Source organism: Dipodomys merriami, unplaced genomic scaffold (assembly GCF_024711535.1).
Source record: "Dipodomys merriami isolate MVZ:Mamm:240054 unplaced genomic scaffold, mDipMer1.0.p SCAF_153, whole genome shotgun sequence".
NCBI classification, from domain to species: domain Eukaryota; kingdom Metazoa; phylum Chordata; class Mammalia; order Rodentia; family Heteromyidae; genus Dipodomys; species Dipodomys merriami.
Window position 1 is genome coordinate 2,709,134 of NW_027202860.1, and position 24,028 is coordinate 2,733,161.

General features: G+C 41.3%; 1 protein-coding gene across 1 annotated transcript in view; it reads right to left on the reverse strand.

Annotated features, from left to right (window-relative positions):
- Positions 1–22,439, reverse strand: part of LOC138827267 (calpain-8) — a 63,284-nt gene extending 40,845 nt beyond the window's left edge. Inside the window, exons 1-2 of the mRNA XM_070022750.1 lie at positions 22,203–22,439; positions 18,177–18,246 (exon numbers count right to left, since the gene is read on the reverse strand). Of these exons, the coding sequence (XP_069878851.1) occupies positions 18,177–18,246; positions 22,203–22,439 (307 nt within the window). The remainder of the gene's footprint in view (positions 1–18,176; positions 18,247–22,202) is intronic.
- Between the last annotated feature and the right edge of the window lie 1,589 nt (positions 22,440–24,028).

The following is a 24,028-nucleotide window of genomic DNA, read 5'->3' on the forward strand; positions in this document are numbered from 1 at the left end:
ATAAGCATTTGCCTCCATTTAAATTCCAGTCCTCCCAAGATCATTTGCTAAGTCACCCTCATCTCGTACCATCCTCCAACCATCTGCAGAAGACATGTGCTGTGGATTTCTCTCCCTTCAGACTTACGAAGTCACTTGAGATGTCTTCAACACTCATTAGCACTTAACCAGTGTCCTTGTGAGCTGGACAGTAAGGACACTGCAACAAGAGAGCTCATGAAAAACATGGTCCCTACCCTTGAGAAACCTACAAGCTTGGATGCATAGAAATAACACACACTTTGGGCTCAAGAGCCCGTGTTCACATCTTGCCTCCTCTAGAACCTACAGAAGTCACTGAGCTCCTGGTCTTCAGCTTTTCCAACTGTAAAGTGGGAAGTGGGTCTGCACCTCACAGCTTGATGTACAAGATCAATTGATATGGAACACAAAAAAGGGTTGTTTCAAAAGAAATGCTTAGATATATTGATTTATAATCAAGTACTATATCATGATATTCTGGTTGATATTCCATTTGATATGGAACAAGATGGTTCAGTATAGAGCAAAAGAACAATCTGTAGCAAGAGAAATGTTTAGATACATAGATTTATAATCAAGTACTGTATAATGGCATTCTGGCTGACCATGGGCTGCATATATAATAGGGTCTCATACAATTACAGTGGAACTGGAAAATTCCCATCACTTAGTAACACTGTAGGCACTGTAAGTCCTCATTTACCCATTACTCATGTGTTTGTGATAAGGCTGGTACAAACAAACCTACTACCTTTCCAGGTCTATAAAAACACAACACATGCGATCATGTGTAATACCTAACAGTTGGTAATGACAGCATATGACTGTGCTGCCAGTTGATGTGTTTATTCTATTATCATTTGATCCTTGGAGTGTACTCCTTCTATTTATTAAAAGCATGTATCATAAAGCAGCAGCACATGTTAAAGCAGCAGTAGCCCCACACATCTTGTGTTTACCTCATCTTTTGATGGCATCACGAGGCCCAGCCAAAGAACTGGCTTATAGCATTTGTTTTGTGTAACTTTAAGAGGCTGATATATCAAACCTTCTCCAGAAATTCTCTCTATTGCTAAGTGATGCATGACAGTCTGTATAGGTTCCAGTTGAATAGAGGGGCATATAAGATATAAAAGATACAGAGGAGTGTAAATGTAACCGCAGGTGTGGTATTTTTTCAATACCTCTTGAATATCTTGATTAATATTCCCCTGTAGGTGGCCAGCCTTTCTGTCCCAAGCCTCATCTGCTAGTGCAACTTCAGGGAAGTGAGACACTGAAGAAGAGTGACATGCGGGCTTCAGAACCCCACGCAAGGGTGAGTTGACCAAATAGACTGAGGTGAGCACAGGGGACTGAGGGCCTCTTGGCCTCCGCCCCAGCTGAGACTCAGAGAAAAATCCATATGGAAAGAAGCTCTACCCGGATCCAGGCAGCTCCATAGGGTTAAAAAATTTGGAAATATTGGAGAGACTGAGGAAAGCGATGACATTGTCCAAAAAGAAAATACATGCTTCACCTGACTTATTTAATTGCAACCGCTCTGTACATCACCTTTATAATAATAAAAAAAACTTTAAGTGGCAAGACATGACTGGACAGAGATGCCTTGCTGTCTCTTCAAAACCCCACTCAGTTCCCCTGTGGCCTGAACAGAAGAAGGGTAGGACAACTCCCGGGAGATGCCAGCAGGGAACACAAGAAGAAGGCCCATGGTAAGAACCTTGCCAACATTACCTTGGCAGACAGGGCCAGTCTACAGGTAACTACAGACCCACCCAGTGCCATCTTGGAATGAGAGCGAATGGGAGGATGTGAGAAGCCTGAGTTATCCCAAAGGGACTGAGTTATGCTGGAAACTGTTTCAACCATTGAATTGGGCACCGTTATAAGCTGGGCTGGACTAAATTTAGTTCCCTACTTCCTTGGCCAGGACTTCTGAGGAAGATCAAAGCAGTTTTAGATCTAAGACTGGCTCAGTACCAAAGAAGGGGCGGGTGGAGCTCAGCAGAGTTGTACTTAAGTAGCGTTAGTGAAGTCTCTCCAATGAGGGACCACATCTCTGTTCACTACGGGAAATTCCATGGTCTCCCTGTGTCCAGGACAAAGCAGGACCTTCATGGAATTGTAGGTGGAGCTTCTGCCAGAGCCTCTGGCTATCTACAGAGGTCTCCTACATCAAGGGGGCCAAAGGAAATGCTTCTGAAAGCCACAGCTCATAGCAGCAAACCTACCCCTATATGGGGATTGCTCTGTACTAAGTCATCACCCTGAAACCACTCTCTCAGTAAGTCAGGTTTAAATTTCCCTTTCTTTGTACTCCCTTTGAGCCTGCATCTGTCCTTGAGGTTAATAAACCCTGTTCATCTGAAAGCTGCCTTCCCATGATAGATCCCTTGAAAGTAGAATTTAAGTAGGTTAGGCCAATGGTTTCTGGACAAGGTGAGTTCCTACAAAATGAAGGAGAGAGAGAGATAAAAATCAGTTCTAGGTTCAGCCCTTCACCCACAAGGTTTTCTCTGGAATCACATAAATGACATCCTCATTAATATAATGCACAAAGCGAATGTCTTCCGCTGACTGAAACTTCCAGTGCTTGGCTGAGGTAAAGTGTATATGTAATAGCCATTTGCCAGGTAGATAAAGTGGAAGCTCTGAGCAATATAATGATCTCCTAAGGTCAGACAGTCAGTGCCAGAGTTAGTCCAGCCCGATGATGAGTTTGCTGCCTCTCCCATACCCTGCAGTGGGCTCTCAGAAGCTAATACAAATATGATAATACTATTTAAAATAGATAGCCGACAGCTGGGCACTGGTAGCTAATGCCTGTAATTCTAGCTACTCAAAAGGCTGAGATCTGAGGATCCTGGTTCAAAGCCAGCCTGAGGAAAGAAAGTCCGTGAGACTCTTATCTCCAACAGAAAACCAGAAGTGGAGCTGTGGTTCAAAGAGGTAGAGTGCTAGCCTTGAGCAAAAGAGCTCAGGGACAACACCCAAGACTGAGTTCAAGCCCTATGACCTACTGTGTGTGTGTGTGTGTGTGTGTGTGTGTGTGTGTGTTGTGTTGTGTTATATGATAGATATAGATATGGATATAGATATAGATATATCACCATTAGAAATCCATGTCCCCCTTCCAAGGGGAGAGGAAAATTTCAGGAATGATGTCTCCTCCTTCAGTCCCTGCATAACTTCTCAGCTCCCCTCATCCTCACTACCCACCTGCTTCCAAACACACCTTCTCCACATTCGCTTGTTAACACTGAATTCACCCTCTCATCTACCTCAACTAATAGCACCTAATTACAGGTCAATCACTAGAATAGTCACTACTTCTTAGAGGTACGAAGATAAAAATTAGATGTGTTGTACTTAGCTCAGTGGCTGCCACATAACCTTCGACAAACTTCTTTATTATTAGCTATTATCACCCAACACACAATTAACTAAAAACGCAGGGGGATCTAAGCAAGAAACTCGGCAGACATTCATTGAGTGTCTACTACCTATAGGAAAGCAAAACCTGTACTAGCAGTAGGAAGTTATCCATGTGTCCTCCATGCCACCATGGCTCTCTCTCGCCCAGCCACCTGCCCCTACTCCAGGTTTCCCCCCTTTCACATAGACAACCACTGGTTTCTCCATTGTAAAAATCGGAGAATCATTCTTTTCCCTTATCCTAGCCATATCCAACCAAGTCCCAAATGCTTTAGTCTCCAACACCACTGCCGTTGCCTCCTCTCCCACTGAGATTATGTGACCCTTCTTTCTTCAAATATTCATTGTCCAGGGGCTAAAATTAAAAGATTGCAGAAAGAAGCACAATTATGACACAAAAATATTGATGAGTTTGCACTCAAACATCCATTCCTATTTAACATTGGTAAATCTCATAACTACCAGCCACACTAGCCAAATACACCGTGGGCATTGGTTATGAAGGGATTGCTACAACTTTTTTTTCTTTTTTCTTGTATGACTTAACCCAGACATGTGGTAGAGAAGGAAATTCATGTATTTCTGGAATATAAATTGATAATATGTTTAAAGACTAAAAAGATGTGTTATTTAATTTTTATTGACAGTGATTAGTTGTACAAGGGTGTTTAATTTTAACAAAGTCCATTCATGCCTACAATGTTCTTGATCATAATTACCCCTCTACCTTTCTCCTTCCTCCCCCTCCCCCTTCAAAACCAGTCTCATCAAATTGCCTTATTCTATTTTCATACATGTAAATAAAATATTTTGTTTATATTCATAATCCTTCTTCCTTTACCATTTGTCTGCTCCCTCCCAGTAATGTCTACATCCCAAATAATAAGTGTTTCAACTTCCTAATATTTGTTTTGTTAAAGTGCATGTTAGTTGTTCAGAGGTTTTCTTCACAGTTTCTCATACATGCATGCAGTATATTTTTGCCAGATTGATTATATAAATGTATGTGTGTATACATATACACACATATGTGATACCATATATACTCAAATGAATATATGTATATCATAGGTCTATCATCCACATATGAGAAAGAAAAATATGCATTCTTTGTCCTTCTGCCCTTGATTATATCATTTAAGATGATGGTTTCCATGTCCATCCATTTCCCTACAAATGGCAGAGCTTCACTCTTCCTAAGGCAGAATAATATTGTGTATATATGCCACTTTTCTTGATCCATTCCTCATTTATAAGACATCTGGTTTGTTTCCATAGGAGGCTATTGTGAATAGTGCTGCATTGAACATGAGTAGCTTATGTTCCTTTAGATAAATGCTCATGGATGGTATTGGTGGAGCAGATGGTGGTTCTATTTTTAGCATTTGTGAAGAAGCACCAAACTGATTTCCATAATGGTTGCATGAGCTTACAATCCTATCAACAGTGTGTTGGTATGATCTTTTCCACATCCTCACCAACATTTGTTTTTCTTAGTGTTATTGATGATGGCCATTCTGACTGGAGTGAGGAAGAATCTCACTGACTCTTTGATTTTAATTTTCCTTATTATCAGGAATGTTGAGCATGTCTTCATATTTGTTGACCATTTATACTTCTTTCAAGAGGTGTCTGTTCAGTTTATTTGCCTATTTATTAATTGGGTAGCTGATTCTTTAGGGTTTTAGATTTTGAGGGGGGAGTCCAGTTGTGGGGCCTGAACTCTGGGCCTGGGTGCTGTCCCTCAGCTCTTCAGCTCAAGGCTAGCGCTCTACCACTTGAGCCACAGCACCACTTCCGGCTTTTTTCTTTTTACTTATGTGGTGCTGAGGAATCGAACCCAGGGCCTCAGGCATGCAAGGCAAGCGCTCTACCACTGAGCTACCTTCCCAGCCCGGGTTTTAGATTTTTTTAAGCTCTCTGTATATCCTGGTTATTAGATCTTTGCAGATATAATGTTGGCAACGATCTTTTTCCATTCTGTAGGCTACCTTTTCAGCTTAGTGACTATTCCTTCACTGTGCAGAAGCTTTTTAGCTTGATGCAATCCCATTTGTCAATCCTTTCTTATTTGCTGAGCCACTGTAGTTCTAGTCAGGAAGTATCTGCCTATGCCAATTATGTTCTAGTCTTCCCTACTCGTTCATGTAGTAGTTTCAAGTCTTATATTGGCATCATTAATCCACTTTGAATTGATAATAATACAGGATGAGGAACAGATCCACCTTGAGCCTTCTGAATGTGAATATCCTGTTTTTCCAACAAATTTGTTGAAGAAGCTATTTTTTCCCAAGATATCTTTAGTTCCTGTGTCAAAGGACAGATGACTGTAGGTTTATGGGTTCCTTTCTGGTTCTTCTAGTCTGTTCCATTGCCCTTCAGGTCTGTTTTAGTGCTAGTATCAAACTATTTTTGTTGCTATGGCTCTATAGTATAGCTTGAAGTCTGGGATTATGATACCTCCAGCATTATCCCCTGTCAGGATTGCTTTGGCTATTCAGGTTCTTTTGTACTTCCTGTATAAATTTTAAATTGATTTCTCTGTCTATGTGAAGTATAACATTGGTATCTTGATGGGTTTTGCGTTGAATTTATAAATTAATTTTAGCTGTATTGCTACATAAAGCGCTTTCCATCTTTTTTTAGTATCATCTTCAATTTATTTCACCAAGGATTTATAGTTTTCATTGTAGACGTCCTTTCACCTTGGTTAGTTTTATTTTTAGGTTTGGGGTTTTTTTGAGGCTAGATAAAGCAAAGTTATTCTCCTAATAGTTCTCTCATCATGTTCAGTACAGTATTGGTATACAGAAAAGTTACTAGTTTTTGTATGTTTGTTTTATAAACTGCTACATTGCCAAAAGTGTTTATCAGCTCTAGGAGCTTGGAGTGGACTTGTGGTCCTCTACAAATAAGGATAGTTTGACTTCTTCCTTCCTTTTTGGATCTTTTATTTTTTGCTCTTTCTTATTGCTCTAGCTATAAATTCCAGTATTATAGTGAATAAGAGTAGAGAGCATAGGCATACCTTTCTTATTCCTGATTTTGGAGGAAATGATCCTCGGTTTTCACCATTTATCTTTGATGTTGGCTAGAAGTTTGTCACATACATAGCCTTTATTAGATTGAAGTACATTCCTTCTATTCCTACTTATTCAGTGATTTTTATCATAAAATGATGCTGAATTTTGTCAAAGGCATCTTCAGCATCAAATGAGGTGGTCATATGATTCTTGTCCTGGATTCTGTTTCTAAGTGCTGTACTATATTTATTGAGTTATACATGTTGGCCTTATCTTGCATGCCTGCAATGAAACTTACTTGACTGTGGTATAAAATCTTTTTTTGTTAGTTGATGGATTTTGTTAGCAAGTATTTTATTGAAGATATTTTCATCAAAGAGATTGGTCTATAGTTCTCTTTTTTTCTGTTGTGTCCCTATGTGGTTTGGGCATGAGTAATTCTGGCTTCATAGAACAAGTTTGGTAGTGACACCTCCTTTTCTATTTCATGGAAAAGTTTGAGAAGTATTGATGTTAGTTCTTCTTTAAAGGTCCGATAGAATTCAACTGGGAAACTGCTGGGCCTTGGGCTTTTCTTTGTTGGGAAATTCTTTATTATCGTCTTAATTTCATTGATTGTTACAGATCACTTTAAGTGTCTTATTTTCTTTTGGTTCAATATTGGTACATTGAAGCTATTTAGAAATGCATCCATTTCTAATATAATTTCCAGGTTATTTGAATAAAGGAATATAAAGTATTCCCTCATAAGTGTCTGAATTTAGCTCTTAATTATTATAATACCCCATTTTAACCCTAATTTTATTTACTTGCATGATTTATCTTCTTTTGATCGGACTTGAGTTCATCAATTTTTAGTATCTTTTCAAAAAACCAATTTTTCATTTCATTGATTTATTTCCTAATCTTTGTTATTTCTTTCCATCTACTGGTTTATGGTTTAATTTTTTCTTGTTTGTTTTAAAGTGCTTAAGGTGTATCTTTAGAGTAACAATTTGAGATCTCTCTGTTTTATTGGTATAGGTGCTCATAACTATAAACTTTCTTCTTAGAACTGCCTTTCTGTATCCCAAAGATTCAGGTAGGTTGTGTTTTCATTGGATTCTAGAACCTTTGGATTTCCTTTTGTCTCTTCAATGACCCACTCATCAGTCAGCAATGACTGTTGTTCAATCTCTATGAGTTTGAATATTTTCTTTAATTTATTTTGGTGTTAATCTTTAATTTTATTCCATTATAGGTTAATAGAATACAGGGGCTGTGTCTATTTTCTTATATTTTCTGAGACTTGCTTTATGTCCTAGAATATGATCTGTTTGGAGAAAGTTCCATGGGCTGTGAGAAGAATGTTCTGTAGATGTCTATTAGGTCCAATTGGTCTATGGTGACAAAAATCTGAGGTTGCTTTGTTTTTTGCCTAGATGACCTAGCTTTTGGGGAGATTGGGGCATTGACGTCTCCCACTATTATTGTGTTATGCATCTAAGTATGTTTTTAAGTCCAATAATAGTGTTTGTTTAACAACAAACACTATCAAACAAAAACTTTGATATTGTTTTACTGTTAGTAACCCCTCCAAACGTTGTGTGGAAATTCAAGCCTTAATACAAAGTATTAGGAGGAGACTGAGTAATCATACATACACATGCACACACACACACACACACACACACACACACACACACACACACACACACACACACACACCCCACACACACTCAAGATTATCTGACCTTTTAAATGTGTCTGACAGAAGGAATCCCCCCTCCCCTTTATTTCCTCCCATCTTCCACCAGAACTCATTTGTTCCCTCCAGAGGACACAACAACCAGGTACTATTTTTGAGATGAGACAGCAAACCTGAAATACCTTGATTCTGGACTTCCCAGCCTTCAGAGCTGTAAAAAAAATAAATTTCCATGACTTACATATTGCTCAGTGTCTGTTATTTTGTTATAGCAGCATAAAATGGACTGAGACGATAACATTGAACATTTTGCTATAATCTCAAGATTTCATGAAGTTGATGAAAGTGATATTAGAGATGTGCTTCCACGTTATTAACGAAGGAGAACTTGGCAAAGTTAAAACAATATGGATGAGGAAGAGAGTATGACACAGCTCTAGCAAGATTAATATTCGAAAAGGAAATGGTCTAAGCACCCACCCACCATTTGAGAAAGCCCTTAAGAAAACTCAAAGAGCCTTTGCACATTTTCATGATTCTGCATGATAGTCAAGCAAGAAGTAGAGGAAGCTTTGTCCCTCTGTCTTGTAATATTTTCAGACAAAGCACCTCTCAGAAAGTAATCAACTGATTTATCCTTGTTCTAAAAGCTACCTCATAGCTACAATTATCACATGCGTGGTAGAATATAAGACATTGTCCATCATTTTTGTATCAGGTAATATAGCATATGCCTTGCAAATGTAAAGCTCTGAGTTCAATCCCAAGTACCATTAATTAATTAATTAACTAATTAATTCATTAATTTTCTCGTATCATTTTTCAAAGTAATATACTAAATCTTTTGAAAAATAGGTAACTGGATATGTATGTAGTTTCAAAATATCCTCTACAACTTGCTTTCTAGTTACAAAGGAGTAGATGGCTGAAACTGTGAAGAACTGATCAACACCACCTTGATCCAGTAGTCAGAGCAAACACATGATATTATCAATATTGAGAAGAAGAGATACCATGTGCTTCAAGTCATGGTGCATTGAAAGGGTCAAATGCTACCTAACTGCTATTTTTAGATGAAGTCCATACTAACTAAATCTTTTTAAAGAAACATTTACTAAGAAATAAGGAAGGAGGAGGAGGAGGAGGAGGAGGAGGAGGAGGAGGAGGAGAAGAAGAAGGAGAAGAAGAAGGAGAAGAAGAGGAAGAGGAAGAGGAAGAGGAGGAGGAAGAAGAGGAGGAAGAAGAGGAGGAAGAAGAGGAAGAGGAAGAGGAAGAGGAAGAGGAAGAAGAAGAGGAAGAAGAAGAGGAAGAAGAAGAGGAAGAAGAAGAAGAAGAAGAGGAAGAAGAGAGGAAGAGGAGGAAGAGGAGGAAGGAAGAGGAGGAGAGGAGGAAGAGGAGGAAGAGGAGGAAGAGAAGAGGAAGAAGAGGAAGAGGAAGAGGAGGAAGAGGAAGAAGGAGGAAGAAGAGGAAGAAGAAGAAGAAGAAGAAGAAGAAGAAGAAGAAGAAGAAGAAGAAGAAGAAGAAGAAGAAGAAGAAGAAGAAGAAGAGAAGAAGAAGAAGAGGAAGAGGAAGAGGAAGAAGAGGAGGAAGAGGAGGAAGAGAGGAAGAAGAGGAAGAAGAAGAAGAAGAGAAGAAGAGAAGAAGAAGAAGAAAGAAGAAGAAGAAGAAGAAGAGAAGAAGAGAAGAAGAGGAAGAAGAGGAAGAAGAGGAAGAGAAGAGGAAGAAGAAGGAAGAAGAAGAAGAAGAGAAGAAGAAGAAGAAGAAGAAGAAGAAGAGAGGAAGAGGGAAGGAAGAGGAGGAAGAGGAGGAAGAAGAAGGAAGAAGAGGAGAAGGAGAGAGGAGGAAGAGGAAGAGGAGGAAGAAGAAGAAGAAGAAGAAGAAGGAAGAAGAAGAAGAGAAGAAGAAGAAGAAGAAGAAGAAGAAGAAGAGAGAGGAGGAGGAGGAGGGAGGAGGAGGAGGAGGAGGAGGAGGAGGAGGAGGAGGAGGAGGGGAGGAGGAGGAGGAGGAGGAGGAGGAGGAGGAGGAGGAGGAGGAGGATGTGAGAGAGAAGGAAAGAAAGAAGCAAGGAAGAAAAGAAAATCTATTTTGCTTTGTTGTCCTGGTTATCCTCAAATAATGAGAGCTCTGCCTGAGGTTCCTATATTCCACACACCCTGGATTAAAATGATCTTTCATGTATGTCCTTAGGCATAGAGTCCAGGATTCAAGGTGCTATGGAATCTAGTCACTACTCCACACTTACTGCCTCCTTGCTTGGCCCCTTCTTTCTGGGGGTTGGGCAAGACCTTTATTCAGATCCCCATTGCCTGGTGCCCTCTCTCTCTCTCTCATTTCTACAAGGAAAGGAGAGACAGTGCCTACCTGTTTACCCACTGTCTCTTGTCGCAGGAAGAGCCTTTATAAATATGTAAATAAATGCAGAGTTATAATAGTTCTTCCTGATTCTGTCAAATAGATTCTGTCAGATAAGCCACATGTTTCTTTCCTTTTAGAAGCATCTCAACGCCAGCCTGAATCTACCACTGTTCGATGCCTTCTACTGTGACTGTAAATGAAGAATCTAGAGGCCCTTTCTGAATACCATCGGGTTTTATGGTTGCATTATAGCAAACTATCATTGTTCTAGAAGCAAGATTTCAGAGTACATCAGTTTTATGCATTACATGTCTAGGAAATCTTGAGAGCCTAAGGTGTCATGTTCTAGGTCAGGTGCAAAGACTTAGAATCACCTTTAGAAGAAAGATACAATATCAAAGATTAGACCCAAGTCTTACTGCTAGTTTTCTGAGCAATGGCAGTGTGACTCACTTACTTAAAGCAACTATAATTTTATGTCCTCAAAATAACGGTGACAGTACTACATGTAATAATAAAGTACACTAAATGATCCATTTCTGTTGCCCCCCACAGGTCGCCTCGCACCTCCAACTCCTGGTTCCCATGGTGACCCAGGAGGGGCCTCGCAGATGTGACTGCAGATCCCACCCCAGTGCGGGCAGCTCCGCCAGGAGAGCAGCTATAACACATCATGACATTTGCCCAGGGACAATTTTGAACTGGGGGGGGTCTGCTTTGTTCAGGAACTACAGAGCACCCCCAGGGAGTTAATGAACTTAAAATGAAAGGAGCAAAAAAGAACATGAATAAAAGTTTGGCAGGCCATCTCTGAATCAGAACCATCTTGCTTTACATGTTTTGAATGGAGAAGAAAAGAAAAAGAAAGAGGAAAGAGGAGAGGAGGATAAGACAGAACCAAGGGAGGGTAGGGAAGGGAAGGGAAGGAAAAAAGGAGAGAAGAGGGGGGAGGGGAGGGCGAGGAAAGAACAGGAGAGTTGAGTTCACAGCCAAGAGAACTTGTTTTAATTATGTCATAATTTCCTAATTATGTTAGTATTTCCTCAGGTTGTGTAGGTAGCCCTCCACATCAATGCTAACCTGATTCCTGTTATTGTTTAAGAAACTAAGAAAGTAGACTCAATGGCATAAAGCTAGGGAATTTCTATCTTTCCCTGCCCCTATTCCCAAGGTTTATATCAAACTTTAATGCGGTTTTGAGGGGAAGAACTATCTGTTAGATTATAAAAATGGAATTGATTCACCAGAGAGAGAGAAATCACTATGTAAACACATACAGGCCTTATGTAAATATAACTCAGAGCCAAGTTCAAGGGAAAGGGGTTGGCTTGCTTACTGGGTTTAATTATAATACTCTTTGGATTAAAAAAAAGACAAAATGTCAGAAGCCAGGTGTAATGGAGGGAAAAAATGAAAAGAAAAGTGGTAAGATTCAATTATCAGATCCAGGCATAACTGAAATCCATATAGTGAGACACAAAAATGGAGCATTCCATGTGTGTTGGGTATGGTGTTAAAATGGCTAGAAAGTTCATAATGCCCTTAAGTGCTAGGAATATTTAGTGCTAGGAATGTCCATCTGAGTTCTTGAAGTATGCATAAATATTAAACACAGGGTAATGGAAATTTCCCACAGCAAGCTAAGGAGACTTTTTAACCCCAAACATGCTGGGATGAAGGGAAGTCAACTAAGATATAAAAATGCAAGAAAACCTTTTAAAGTATTGTGGATAGAAAACATGGTGTTTTTAGGCTGGGAAAATATCCTGAATGTGGTTTGTAAGAGCAGAAAGAATGCAAGGAGAGAGGAAAGAATGTCTTTGAGGGATCAGTGGAGGCAACTCTAATTAGCAGGGAAAATACAGAGAAAATCATATCAGCCAGCAGCCCATGCAGGTATGCTGAAGGTGCATCCACTAACAATTTTCATTATGAGCTGAGCAGACATAGTGGTGTAGACCTGTAATCCTAGCAATCAGGAAACTGGGTAGACACATCTCAAGTCTGAGGTCAGCCTGAGCTTTGTAGTGAACATATACCAAATATGATAGCAGGCCCCAAGGATCCAACAACAGAAAGAAAATCTTTGAAGTCATGGAGTGCATATTTTAGTGGAAAAAAGGCAATAAATAAATGTATGTGCCAAATGAGGATAAATGTCATGAAGAAAATAAAGTAGAAGCCAGGCACTGGTGGCTCACTCCTATAGTCCTAGCTACTCAGGAGGCTAAGATCTGAGGATTGAGGTTCAAACCAGCCCAAGCAAGAAAGCCCATTAGACTCTTACCACCAATTAATCACCAAAAATCTGGCAGGGACAAGGCCTAGGCCCTGAGTTTAAGCGCCAGCCCCCCTCCTCCTCCCACCATACACAAATACACAAAATCAGCCTCCCTATGGAATTCAATTTGTAGAACCAAACCTAGGATTGCTAAGTGAGACAGAAGTCAAAGTAACAGTCCCCTGGCCTAGGGCTACCACCTTTTCCCAAGGTTAACAGGATAGCTCCTGGAGAGCCAGAGACTCACCTCTACCTTCTCCTACAAAGAAATTGCTGGGATCTTCTACAATTTGAACAGGTAAAATTGAATGGGAGCCCACTGACAAAATCCCCTTCTGTGAAAGAAATGTCTGCCCAGTAGACAAACAACTGCTTGACATTCTTACAGGATGGAACTCTTAACTTATCCTGTGATGGCTCCCTGTGGCAAGTCAGGATACACTCTCAAAAATAGTGCTTCTGAGTGTGTAAGATTTTAAAACATGACTATAGAAAAATAATATAACTGTTTCACTGCTTATATCTGTACCAGAAGGAAATGAGCTAGTGAGGGTTAGTGGAACAGACAATGAAGAATTCTTTCATGCTCTTAACATACTGCTCAATATGCAAGTCCTCTTGTGACACACCGTCTTCAATTCACACTAAAGTATAAAGGTTGTCCGGAGTGCCTTGGTTCTGAGTAGAAAGGACAAAGGTAATTTTGGAACAGAACTTGAGCATACCAAGTCCTCTCAAAAGAGAACAGAGAGACAAGAGATGGGGAGGGGAGGAAAGGGAGCACTGAAGGAAGGAAAACATCCCATTAGCAAGTCAAACTTTCCCCACATCACAATTAAGCCCACTGGGTCACACAGAGCTGCATGTTCAGTGTTCCCTGCCTCCCAGAAGTCTGACCCCACACTCTCTGGAATCGATGAGCAGATTTGGCCCTTTACGTTCTCTGAGGCTTCCCTGATTGCTTATTAAAAGTAAGCATCCTGTTCTAGTGAATTGATTTACTTCGCTCCAGTTCTTGAAGGATGCTACAGATCAAAAGGTGTCTGGAAAAGCACTCTTAAGGATGCTGACACTACTCCCAATTACTGACAAGCATGTGTGCCAGGCCCTGTTCCAGGAGTCCAGGCCCTGCTCCATAGGGGAGCGCCGGCTTATAGAGGAAAATCAATGTGAAGGATGCATACAAGAAGGCAATGAATTTAGGTCAGTGGTATTGGTTCTTTGTCTTTAGGGATATGTGAAATAGTCTAGTCACTCTCCTTTCAAAACAGGAATACACAGAGTCTAAAACGCTACTCGATAAATATAACAAAAGAAGGAAAAGCATCAGTTCCACAGAGGTGAAGAGAAAAATGAGGTCAATAGAAAATAAGTGAGTCAGAAGAGATAAGATAAGCACACGTAAGCACAAACACACTGAGCATAAGACTCAGAGGGAAAAGTAAAGAAGGCAGGATAGAGGGGGAAATCTCGATACTTACCAAGCCTTTCAAAGTGGAACACAGCTCCCTTAAGGAAAATAAACCACTCAAAGGGCTGGCCTGGGGATTTAACTCAGTGATAGAGCACTTGCCTATCATGCAAGAGGTCCAAGATTTGATACCCTAATGAGAAGAGGGGAAAAAAAGAACTATGGGGGGAAGGAGAGAGAAAGAGAGAGAAGAGAGAAGGAATGAAGGCAGGCAAGCCAACTAATACATAAAAAGCTTGGATAAACCTTGCAGTGTGTTATTCTGAAAATAATCTAATTTCTATCTGCATTCATCAAACTTCACTTACCAGAGACTAAGATCTTCTACTTTTGTAGAAGACATGTAGCCTTGGGACCCACTGGCACCTAAAGGCATTTCAAGTTCTGTTGCATTTTTACATCCGTAGATACAAATGAGACTACATCGTAGCATTTCCCTGCCTGCCGATAAGCAAAGGTAAGACCTGGAGCCCAGCTGGCAGGTAGACTTAGCAGTTACTGCTGTGCTTCAAGATATAGGCCAGCTCTGAGAATACCAGGAAGGACCATAGGACCTAGTGAACAACAAGCAAAGGCTTCTCTCTGCGCCTTTCTCCACAGCCACCATCAAGGGTCCATTTGGGGTCTGTTTCTAGAACATTATTGAGGTGCTGCTGACTGCAGCACCTCTACACACCTTTGTATTCCTACTCAGCAGTGTCAGCGAGCTGTGAACAGAGCGATGCAGATGAGTGGTTTGCATGAAACTTTTCAGGATACATTTACTCTAGATGCCTAATCCAGCCTGATTATCAAGAGAAGAACTCATAAGCAAGAAAGAAAAACACAAGCAGCCTCAGATTTAGGCTATACTCAAGCATCTTAATAATGATGTAAGGCAGAGAGTGTAGGTCCACAGATCAAAAGTGTACCAGGGGCCTGCTAAGGCCTGGCTCACCGAGTAGCAGAATTTCCCATCAAGTGGGAAGCTCTCAGTTCAAACTCTGGTACCAACACACACACAAAAAAAAGTGTACAAAACCTGGTATGGTAATGCATGACTATAATCCCAGAACTCAGGAAGCTAAGGCAGGAGGATCTTAAATTCCAGATTAGTTTGGCCAACCCAGTCCTTTTTTTCTCTCTCTCTCATCCAAACAAAACAAAGCAAAAAGAACAAAGGTCTTTATAGAGCAATATGAAAAGATATTTGATAAAGTGAAACAATAGCAAATAGTAGTGCAAGCATTATGTATAGTATGCTGCTTCAATGTAAGAAAGGGATAGAAATTAGAATATATGTGTAGATTTACATGAATTTGCATAAAGCAGCACTGAAGGAATGTTTGAAAAGTAGTTACAAGGCAGCACACAATGAAACAGATGGAGACCAGAAGGAGACAGGTGAGAAGTATATTTTTCACTAGGTACATTTTGGTTGTTTTAATTTTTCATACTCTAAATAATAAAATAATAATACAGAACTCTGTGGAGAAAAAAAGACACCTTTACCTTTTTCATTATATAGCTCATTGCTAAAAATAATGCTAAAATTAAAAACCTGGAGTCGCCATCATGGAGCCGAGTTGAACTCTGAAAAGCCAACAAAGCATGAACCAACCATTAATCCAATCCCTGCCCTGACTCAATAATTGCTGCTAGTTGAGGCCCCTTTTTCTTCCAGAACCCACCTTGTGTCCAGTGGAGTCCCCGCCCCTTAATTGTAATCCATGCATTGTTCAGGGCCAGACTTAGCTCAGATCTCACAGGCCACACAAGTGGCTGCCACTCAGCCATGTCTTTGGAATGAGTTGTGAGCTTCCAATTCTCTGCCTGCTGACATTTGATCTGCTGAGCTTGGTTCAGACTCTGTCCAAGTACCAGGTCCTTCTCAGGTGCTCAAACAGCCCATTTCGGCTCCACTCATTAAAAACTACCACAATGGTGGCTGCTTCACTGGTTTAGATGTGAGCTGGATTCTGAGAATTAGGCTCATTTCCTGCTCTTCTGGCCTTGGTCTCCATCGATCATGCATACTCTCCATGGTAACACACTTCCCCCGCCCCTTCTGGAGAACCCTCAAATCTCTTCACTTAAAACTTTTCAAAGGACAATCCCTCCACATCAATCAATGAAAAGGCACTCATTAAAAACCTTTCCTGAAGTTAGAACATCTCTCACAAGGAGCTATTAAAGGCAAACATTCAAAGTTGTGTTTCCCTGGGATGCGTGCTAAATGAGGTGAACTGTTTAGCTTGAAGTAAAAGGGCACTACACACTCACCCAGAACATGAAAGGTCAGATTGCTACCCTTCTGTGAGCCCTTAGAGCGTGAGAGATGAAGGGTGTGGTTTATCAGGGCAGGTCACACACCCCAAATTGTTCTCTGTGATTTGCAGCCATACTCTGTGAGCTCTGACTAGGGGAACATTTGCTATACTAGTTAGAAGACAGAACATTGGAAGTACTTAAAATAAAATACAATTTTCAAAGTCATAATGGTTTTCAATAGGCTGAAGAGAGAAGGTTTTTCTCGGCTGAAAAAGGGGGAAAGAAAAGGAAGGGATGCTTCCTAAGAAATAAAAGATTATGGGGTGAGCATGAATGCTTAGGTTTCTATTTGTTGGCTGATTTTTGCCAGTTAAATTCCATTTATTCCTTGCCTTCATCTCCAGCCCTATTTTTTTGTTTCTATTAGTATCTATTAATTGTATAAGAGGGGGTGCATTGTGACAACTCCATGGGTGCATACATAGTACCATGATCAAACTCACCCCTCTGTCACTCTCCCGCATCTCTCCTCTCCCCTTCTTAAAACAATTTCAACAGGTTTCATTGTTCTAATTACATACATGCATATTAAGTACTTCAACCATGCAGTGGTAAGTAATCAGCGATGGGAGCCCAGCAAAGCCAATTCAGGGTCATGTTGTACCATACAATGTAAAGCATTGCCCAACTCAATGCAGAAACTCCCATTTGTGAGAGAGTTAAGGGATCAGCAAAGTCAATCTGACATCAAGGATGTCACACTTGTGACCACTGAGTCTTAGACTTATAAAAATTAAATTATTTCCTAAGCTCAATTCCACTTGACTTGAAAAAGAATATGATAACTTTAGAAATGATGAAGGCAAGTTGGGCACCTGTGGCTCATGCCTGTAATCCTAGCTACTCAAAAGGCTGAGATCTGACAATCACGGCTCAAAGCCAGCCCAGGCAGAAAAGACCTTGAGACTTTTACCTCCAATAAACCACTAGAAAACCGGAAGTGGTGCTGTGGCTCAAGCGGTAGAGCGCTCACCTTGAGCTAAAGAGTGCAGGAATAGCTCTCAGGCCCAGAGTTCAAGCCCCATCACCGACAAAAAGAAATGATGAAGGATTTTTTTTCTCCTTTGTTTGTTAAATTCAGGGCCTCATACTTGCTAAGTACCACTCTACCACTGAGCTATATCCTCAACCCCCTTAAACGAAGGTTCTTGATTCCAGGATCCCTGTTTTATGAAAGAATGTTTGACTAGAAAGATAATATTTTTATTGTCTTACTAATTATAAAGCTGTCTACTCTGACCATGTACAATTATATAGACACAGTCAATTCATAGGGACCTGTGTCTGCTTAAGGGCAACTACAAAAAACACCATACATTATAGTCTATAATTATCTGCTCTGTGTATCTAGTCCTGGCTCCTCACTCCAGCATGAAGGGGTCTGAATGAGCTGGCAAGAAGGAGAACCAAAAGTTAGTTGTAGTATTCAGATCCGTAGTACCCAATGCAGCCTCAAAACCACAATCTTACCTGGGCAAACCACCTTTGGAATTTAGGTTAGTCAAGTCTAACATCATAATCTGATGTTGCTCATGACACATTCTGGCCTGCCCTCTCCCAAAACAAATAGGACTCACCCCAGTTACTCACCGAGACCACCCTGACGGATGTCTGTACGTGTGGCTCCACCAACGATAAACTGAGGGTTTGGACACAATTCCTGAAAGTAAGTTAAGACAAAACACAAGTCATGAGATGCCCCAGTGATGACAGAGGCTGTCTGGGTGAAGGAATATCAGAGTTACAGAATTCAGAGCTGGAAAAAAAAACCCTAGGAGGTAAGCTTATCACAAAAGCATTTTATTACAGAGTCACTAATGTGGGTCTCTTAAGCCTAGAGACCTGGCCAGAATCACACAACTAGGACTTCCCAGAGCCCAGAGCCCCTTCTTGGCTAATATTTTTATTACTCTGTGAGTGTGAAAAGGTGGTAGGGTGTGGGGGAGGTAGGAGAAAGGCAAAAGCTGAGATAATAATCCAATGAAATATGATTCAGACAACACCCCTATTTACACAGAAAGATGATTAGAGTAATGTTTGGCAAAATGCTATGCACCCTGTGGACACTCATTAAATACTTGATTAAGGGATAATGACCCCATGGCTGATGGGATCATGGAGGTGTCAGGAAGCAGAGAAGTCAACTCTGAGAGGCACATGTCTGACCTGCACTTCCTCCACTCACCTGCCTCCAACTGGGATCTACCCACAGGTAAGGTCACACCCCAGACTCAGATGCTTGAGAGAGAGAGAGAGAGAGAGAGAGAGAGAGAGAGAGAGAGAGAGAGAGAGAGAGAGAGAGAGAGAGAGAGAGAGAGAGAGAGAGAGAGAGAGAGAGAGAGAGAGAGAGAGAGTTACTGGCATTTGAACTCAGGGATTTATATTGCTAGGCAAGTGCTTTACCAGTTGAGCCATGCCCAGCCCTTACCTCTTTTTTTCTTTGTCTAGCCAACAAAGATTTATTGAGTCTCCATTCCACACCTGGTACTGCTTACACCTTAGCAGTCAGGGAAGAGAGGAATACAACAACAACAACAAAAAACAGAAAGAAAGGTGGGAGAGAGGGAAAAAAGAGAAGAGGTGGGAAAGGATGGAAGGAAGGAAGGAGAGGGGGAGAGAGGGAGGAAAGAGAAAAAGAAGGAAGGGAGGAAGGGAGGAAGGAAGGAAGGAAGGAAGGAAGGAAGGAAGGAAGGAAGGAAGGAAGGAAGGAAGGAAGGAAAGAAGGAAGGAAGGAAAGAAGGAAGGAAGGAAGGAAGGAGGGAGGGAGGGAGGGAGGGAGGGAGGGAAGGAAGGGAGCAAGGGAAGGAAGGAAGGAGAGAGAGAAAGAGAGAGGGGGAGGGAGAGAAATTCTCTGGAATTTCCAGTTCAGCTACTGGTTACCATCACCAGCAGGTGCTGGTAAGGGATATTTATGGAGCTTCAGCTACTCAGGGAGAAACAAGTGAACCTACACAGAGAAGTTTAGAGCTCCTGTTCTTTCTCCATCCTCTCCTTAACTTCCCAATAATTCAACCCTTCATGTGCCTCTCATCTTGAGTCTTTATTATGCATTGGGCATGGCCTCACTCCTATCTCTCTGTATTCCTCCTGAGGATCCATACCCTACTTAATTGGGGAAAAAAAAGAAAAGTACACTCTAGACAGAGAAGCATATCACTGAGGAGGCTGCATCAGGCCCTCTAGCATGTTCCTCACATCTTCAGAACTGGGCGAGGTATTGACCCAGCATAATGGGAGGGGGAGCAAGGGAAGCTGAGTTGCAGGTGCTAAGAGCACTCCCAGATCTACACCGGAATGCAGCTCTTGGCCAACACAAGTGGACAAATACTGTCCTGTGATTTCAAATCACAAATAAAACTCATCTTGAGAACCCAGGTTTGACCCCAAGACCTTCACTGGGAAAACTTATCTTCCAAATGTTAGCACAGGTCAACCCTTTCGTTTAGCAGCAGCTTGAAGAATAAGTAGTTACAGTTGTACCACTCCTGAGTTAAATATACAAGAGGATGAAAGCCAGTTTTAATTGAGATACTGTGCACTCATGGTTAGCACGTACTATTTATAATAGCAAAGTTATGGAATCAGCCTAAATGCCAATCAATGGATGGATGAAGAACAATGTGGCATATATGCACAGTGGCGTCCTACGCAGCCATAAAGAATGAAATTCTGTCTTTTGCAAGAAAATGTATGATTAAATAAGCCAGATTCAGAACAATGATAGCATATTTTCTCTCTTATATGGAATCTGGCGCGGGCGGGGAGGGGGGGGATCAGAGAACCATTAGAGTACAGAAGAGGAAAAGGAGATGGGGGAAATAAGAAAGAACAGTATTATGAATGTATAGAAATTTCTATAGTTAATATAGACTAATGAGCTGGACACTGGTGGCTAACACCTGTAATCCTAGCTACTCAGGAGGCTGAGATCTGAGGATCACAGTTCAAAGCCGTCCTGGGCAGGAAAGTCTGTGAGTTTCTTATCTCCAATAAACCACTAGAAAATGGAAATGGCGCTGTGGCTCAAGTGGTAGAGCACTCGCCTTGAGCTGAAGAGCTGAGGGAGAGCACCCACATCCAGAGTTCAAGCCCCATAACCAACAACAACAGAGAGAGAGAGAGAGAGAGAGAGAGAGAGAGAGAGAGAGAGAGAGACTATTGAAAAATAATCAGAGTGGCAGGTGCCCATGGCTCATACCTGAAATCATAGTTACTCAGGAGGCTAAGATCTGAGGATCACAGTTTGAAGCTCAGGCAGAAAAGTCCATGAGACTCCTATCTCCAATTAACCACCAAAAAGCTGGAAGTAGAGTTGTGATTCAAGTGGTGGAGTACCAGTCTTAAGTGAAAAAGCTAAGGACAGTATTTAGGCTCTAAGTTTAAATCCCAGGATATATTCTCTCTCTCTCTCTCTCTCTCTCTCTCTCTCTCTCTCTCTCTCTCTCTCTCTCTCTCTCTCTCTCTCTGTCTCACACATACACACGCACACAGTTAAGTCAAAATGGTAAATTTCTTGTTTTCTATATTTTACCATAATTGTTGTAAATATATACATACAAACCGTGAGAGAACTTGTAGTGCCCTGCCCTCCCCCATCTGTTTACAGGGCCTTTAGAGGCTTCTTGGTGAGAAAAGTCAAAATTAGGGATAGGCTCATTTCCTCAGGATCTGAGGCACATTCTCCAGTAGAGATAGAACGAGAATGCTTACTGACTCAGGAGTCTATTTAACGATCTACAAGACTGCAGGGGACAAGGCTGTGTCCTCTGGTGAATCTTTGTGAAACGCCAGCTTGAGTGTGGCTGAAAGCAACCCTGAGATCACAGGGCACGGAGAGGTTACGTTTTGACACAGATTTATTTAACAGGCATTCGAAAACTCCAACAAGGAGTCTTTCAGTTCCATGTTAATCAGCTTCCATGCCTTAACCTCTGAATTTTATCACCCCTGTTGACAGGCACAAATCAGCCCATACTCTAAAATTACCTGTGTAGGCAGTAAGACCATGTAAAGGCAGGGGTGAGGGAGAAGGAGCAATGTGGTTGAGGTTATAAGCTCTACAAATGTCAAAGGAAGTAGAGAAACTAGCCAAATGTTAACTGATACCTAAATTAGATCATGCAATGACCCACCGGTCTTGATGAAACATGGACGTTCCATGACCTTAGGAAATCGTGTACCTTTCAGCAAAGATGTTAGCATAGCTTACCCAGGGCTGACGCTGCCTAGCACTGATTTGTTGCCACATATAATTGCCTGGCCCTATACAATGATAACTACCATGTATTCTGTGCCCCTGCCATGCTGGCCATTATACCGTGGGATTTATCTCTAGTTCTCATGCTAACTGAAAAATACTAGCAGTACCACTTTCCAGATGAGAAAATTGAGGCTCACTGAAATTAAGCTATCACCTAAAGCCACTGCATCAGAACCAGTATTCATGTTAAACTTGCCCCATTCCAAAGCTTTGCATGCTCTTTGTCTAAAAATAGAAAAGCAGTCTGAAATATAGGATCCAAAAATATAATCTACCACCAAGATTACTTCAACTTCTTCCTTCACTTGATAACTCTCCATCTTGTGTGACACCCAGCCATAAGCCCACCTCCTTACCGTGGGTCGCTTCCAGACGATGCCTTGAGTTTGCGGGGAGCCTGGGCCAAGATCCTTGTAGCCCAAGGCTGATGGACACGCAGGGAATTCTGGGTCTTTAAATAGGACCCCTGAGTCCAAGCACTGTTTCTTCAATGCTTCAAAATCCTGGCTCAAGTATTTCACAGCTTTCTGGTGGGTGCCAAGGCCTTCAGCAGCTGCGCGCTGCTTCAATGCTCTAGCTGCCAGGGCTGCCATAATAGCTGTGGGCTCTGTGGGGGTGGCTAGGAAGGCAGGACCGCTCTGAACTTTGACACTTGTCCCACTGGGAGGGGAGCTAAGAGGTAGCATGAGGCAGGTGGAACAGGTAAACATTTCACCGGAGGCTTTCTTCCAAAGGAAAGTGAGTCATCGCCAGGACCACATATGTACTCAAGGAGCAAATGAGTTTGCCACACCTTCTCCTGCTGCTTTTCACACTCTGGATCCTGGGAACCTTAGCCTAAGAAATCCATTAGGACCTAGGTCATGTCCTGCCTCTTCAAGGCCTGCTCAGGCTGCATTGGCTGAGTTGAGATAGTTTGTTGAGGCTAAAATTCACCAAGGAACTAGAGAAATAGTCATGAGCAAAAGGAGGACCAGTGGCTAGAGAAGTCTCTTTTCCTGCTAGGAAACTTGAGCTCCATATTTTCTAGAAGGGCAAAAAACATAAGAGAAGAGTGATTCATGAAGTTGATTCTTAGTAAGCTCAATTAGAGGTTGTTCCACTCATGAATGGAGATTAGGCCTCTGACTGAGTTTCTATCCTGGCTCCACCAGTAATTAGCTCTGCCACCTTGAACAAGTTCTTTAACCTTTTTTCTCCCCTCTTAATTTCCTCATCTGTAAAATGGCAGATAATCAGAGAACTGACCTCATGTGGTCATTTGGAAGAATGATGAGGTCATAGATGGAATTTGCATAGAACAGTCCAACAAAAGTTTTCAGTAGATGTCAGACAGCATTATTCCTCAGAGCCAGGGGGCAAAAAAAAAACAAAACAAAACAATAATAGCCTGGGAGTCAGGAGTCTTGGTTCTTGTTTCAGAAGTGAATTTCAGGCTATGTGATCTTAGATAAGAGACATGTCTCTGGGTTCCAATTTCCTATGCTTGTCTACCCTAAGAATGTGGGTGGGTTAATGATTTGAACATTGGTAGGTGTGGTCTCTGGAAAATAAATCCCCAAAAATACCAAGTGCTAATCTTTAGAACTTGTAAATATTACCTTATTTGAAAAAATGACTATTTGCTGATATAATTAAATGAAGGATCTTTTTTTAAATATGTTTTTATTGTAGAAATACTGTACAGAGGGCTACAGTTACATGAGTAAGGTAATGAGTACATTTCCCATCGAGCATTGTTGCCTCCTCCTTTGTTTTCCCCTACCGTACCTAACCTCCCCATCTCTCCAATTTCTCCCTCCCCCCTCCACCAAGTTGTAAAGTTCGTTTTCAACATAGTGTCTTGTACATCTCATTGTTACAATGGGTCAACCTGTATCCTTATTTCAGCATTTTGTTACTTCCCTTCCCCTCCCCAGATTAGAAAAATGTATATACAAGATGCAGGACACCAGAAGCAAATGCAGTGAAAACAGGGGTTATACCGTGGTGGGAAGAACATACAGAAGAAACAAAAAAATCACATAGTACATTTTAAATACATTAAAAACGTAGCAAGAAAGAAAAAACCAGTTGTGTCCCTATCTTGGTTCATTTCACTTAACATCATCTTATCTGGTCATATGTACATAGCTTTTGACCTTTTCTGCTTGTCCTAGGCTTATCTAGTTATTGCAAATAA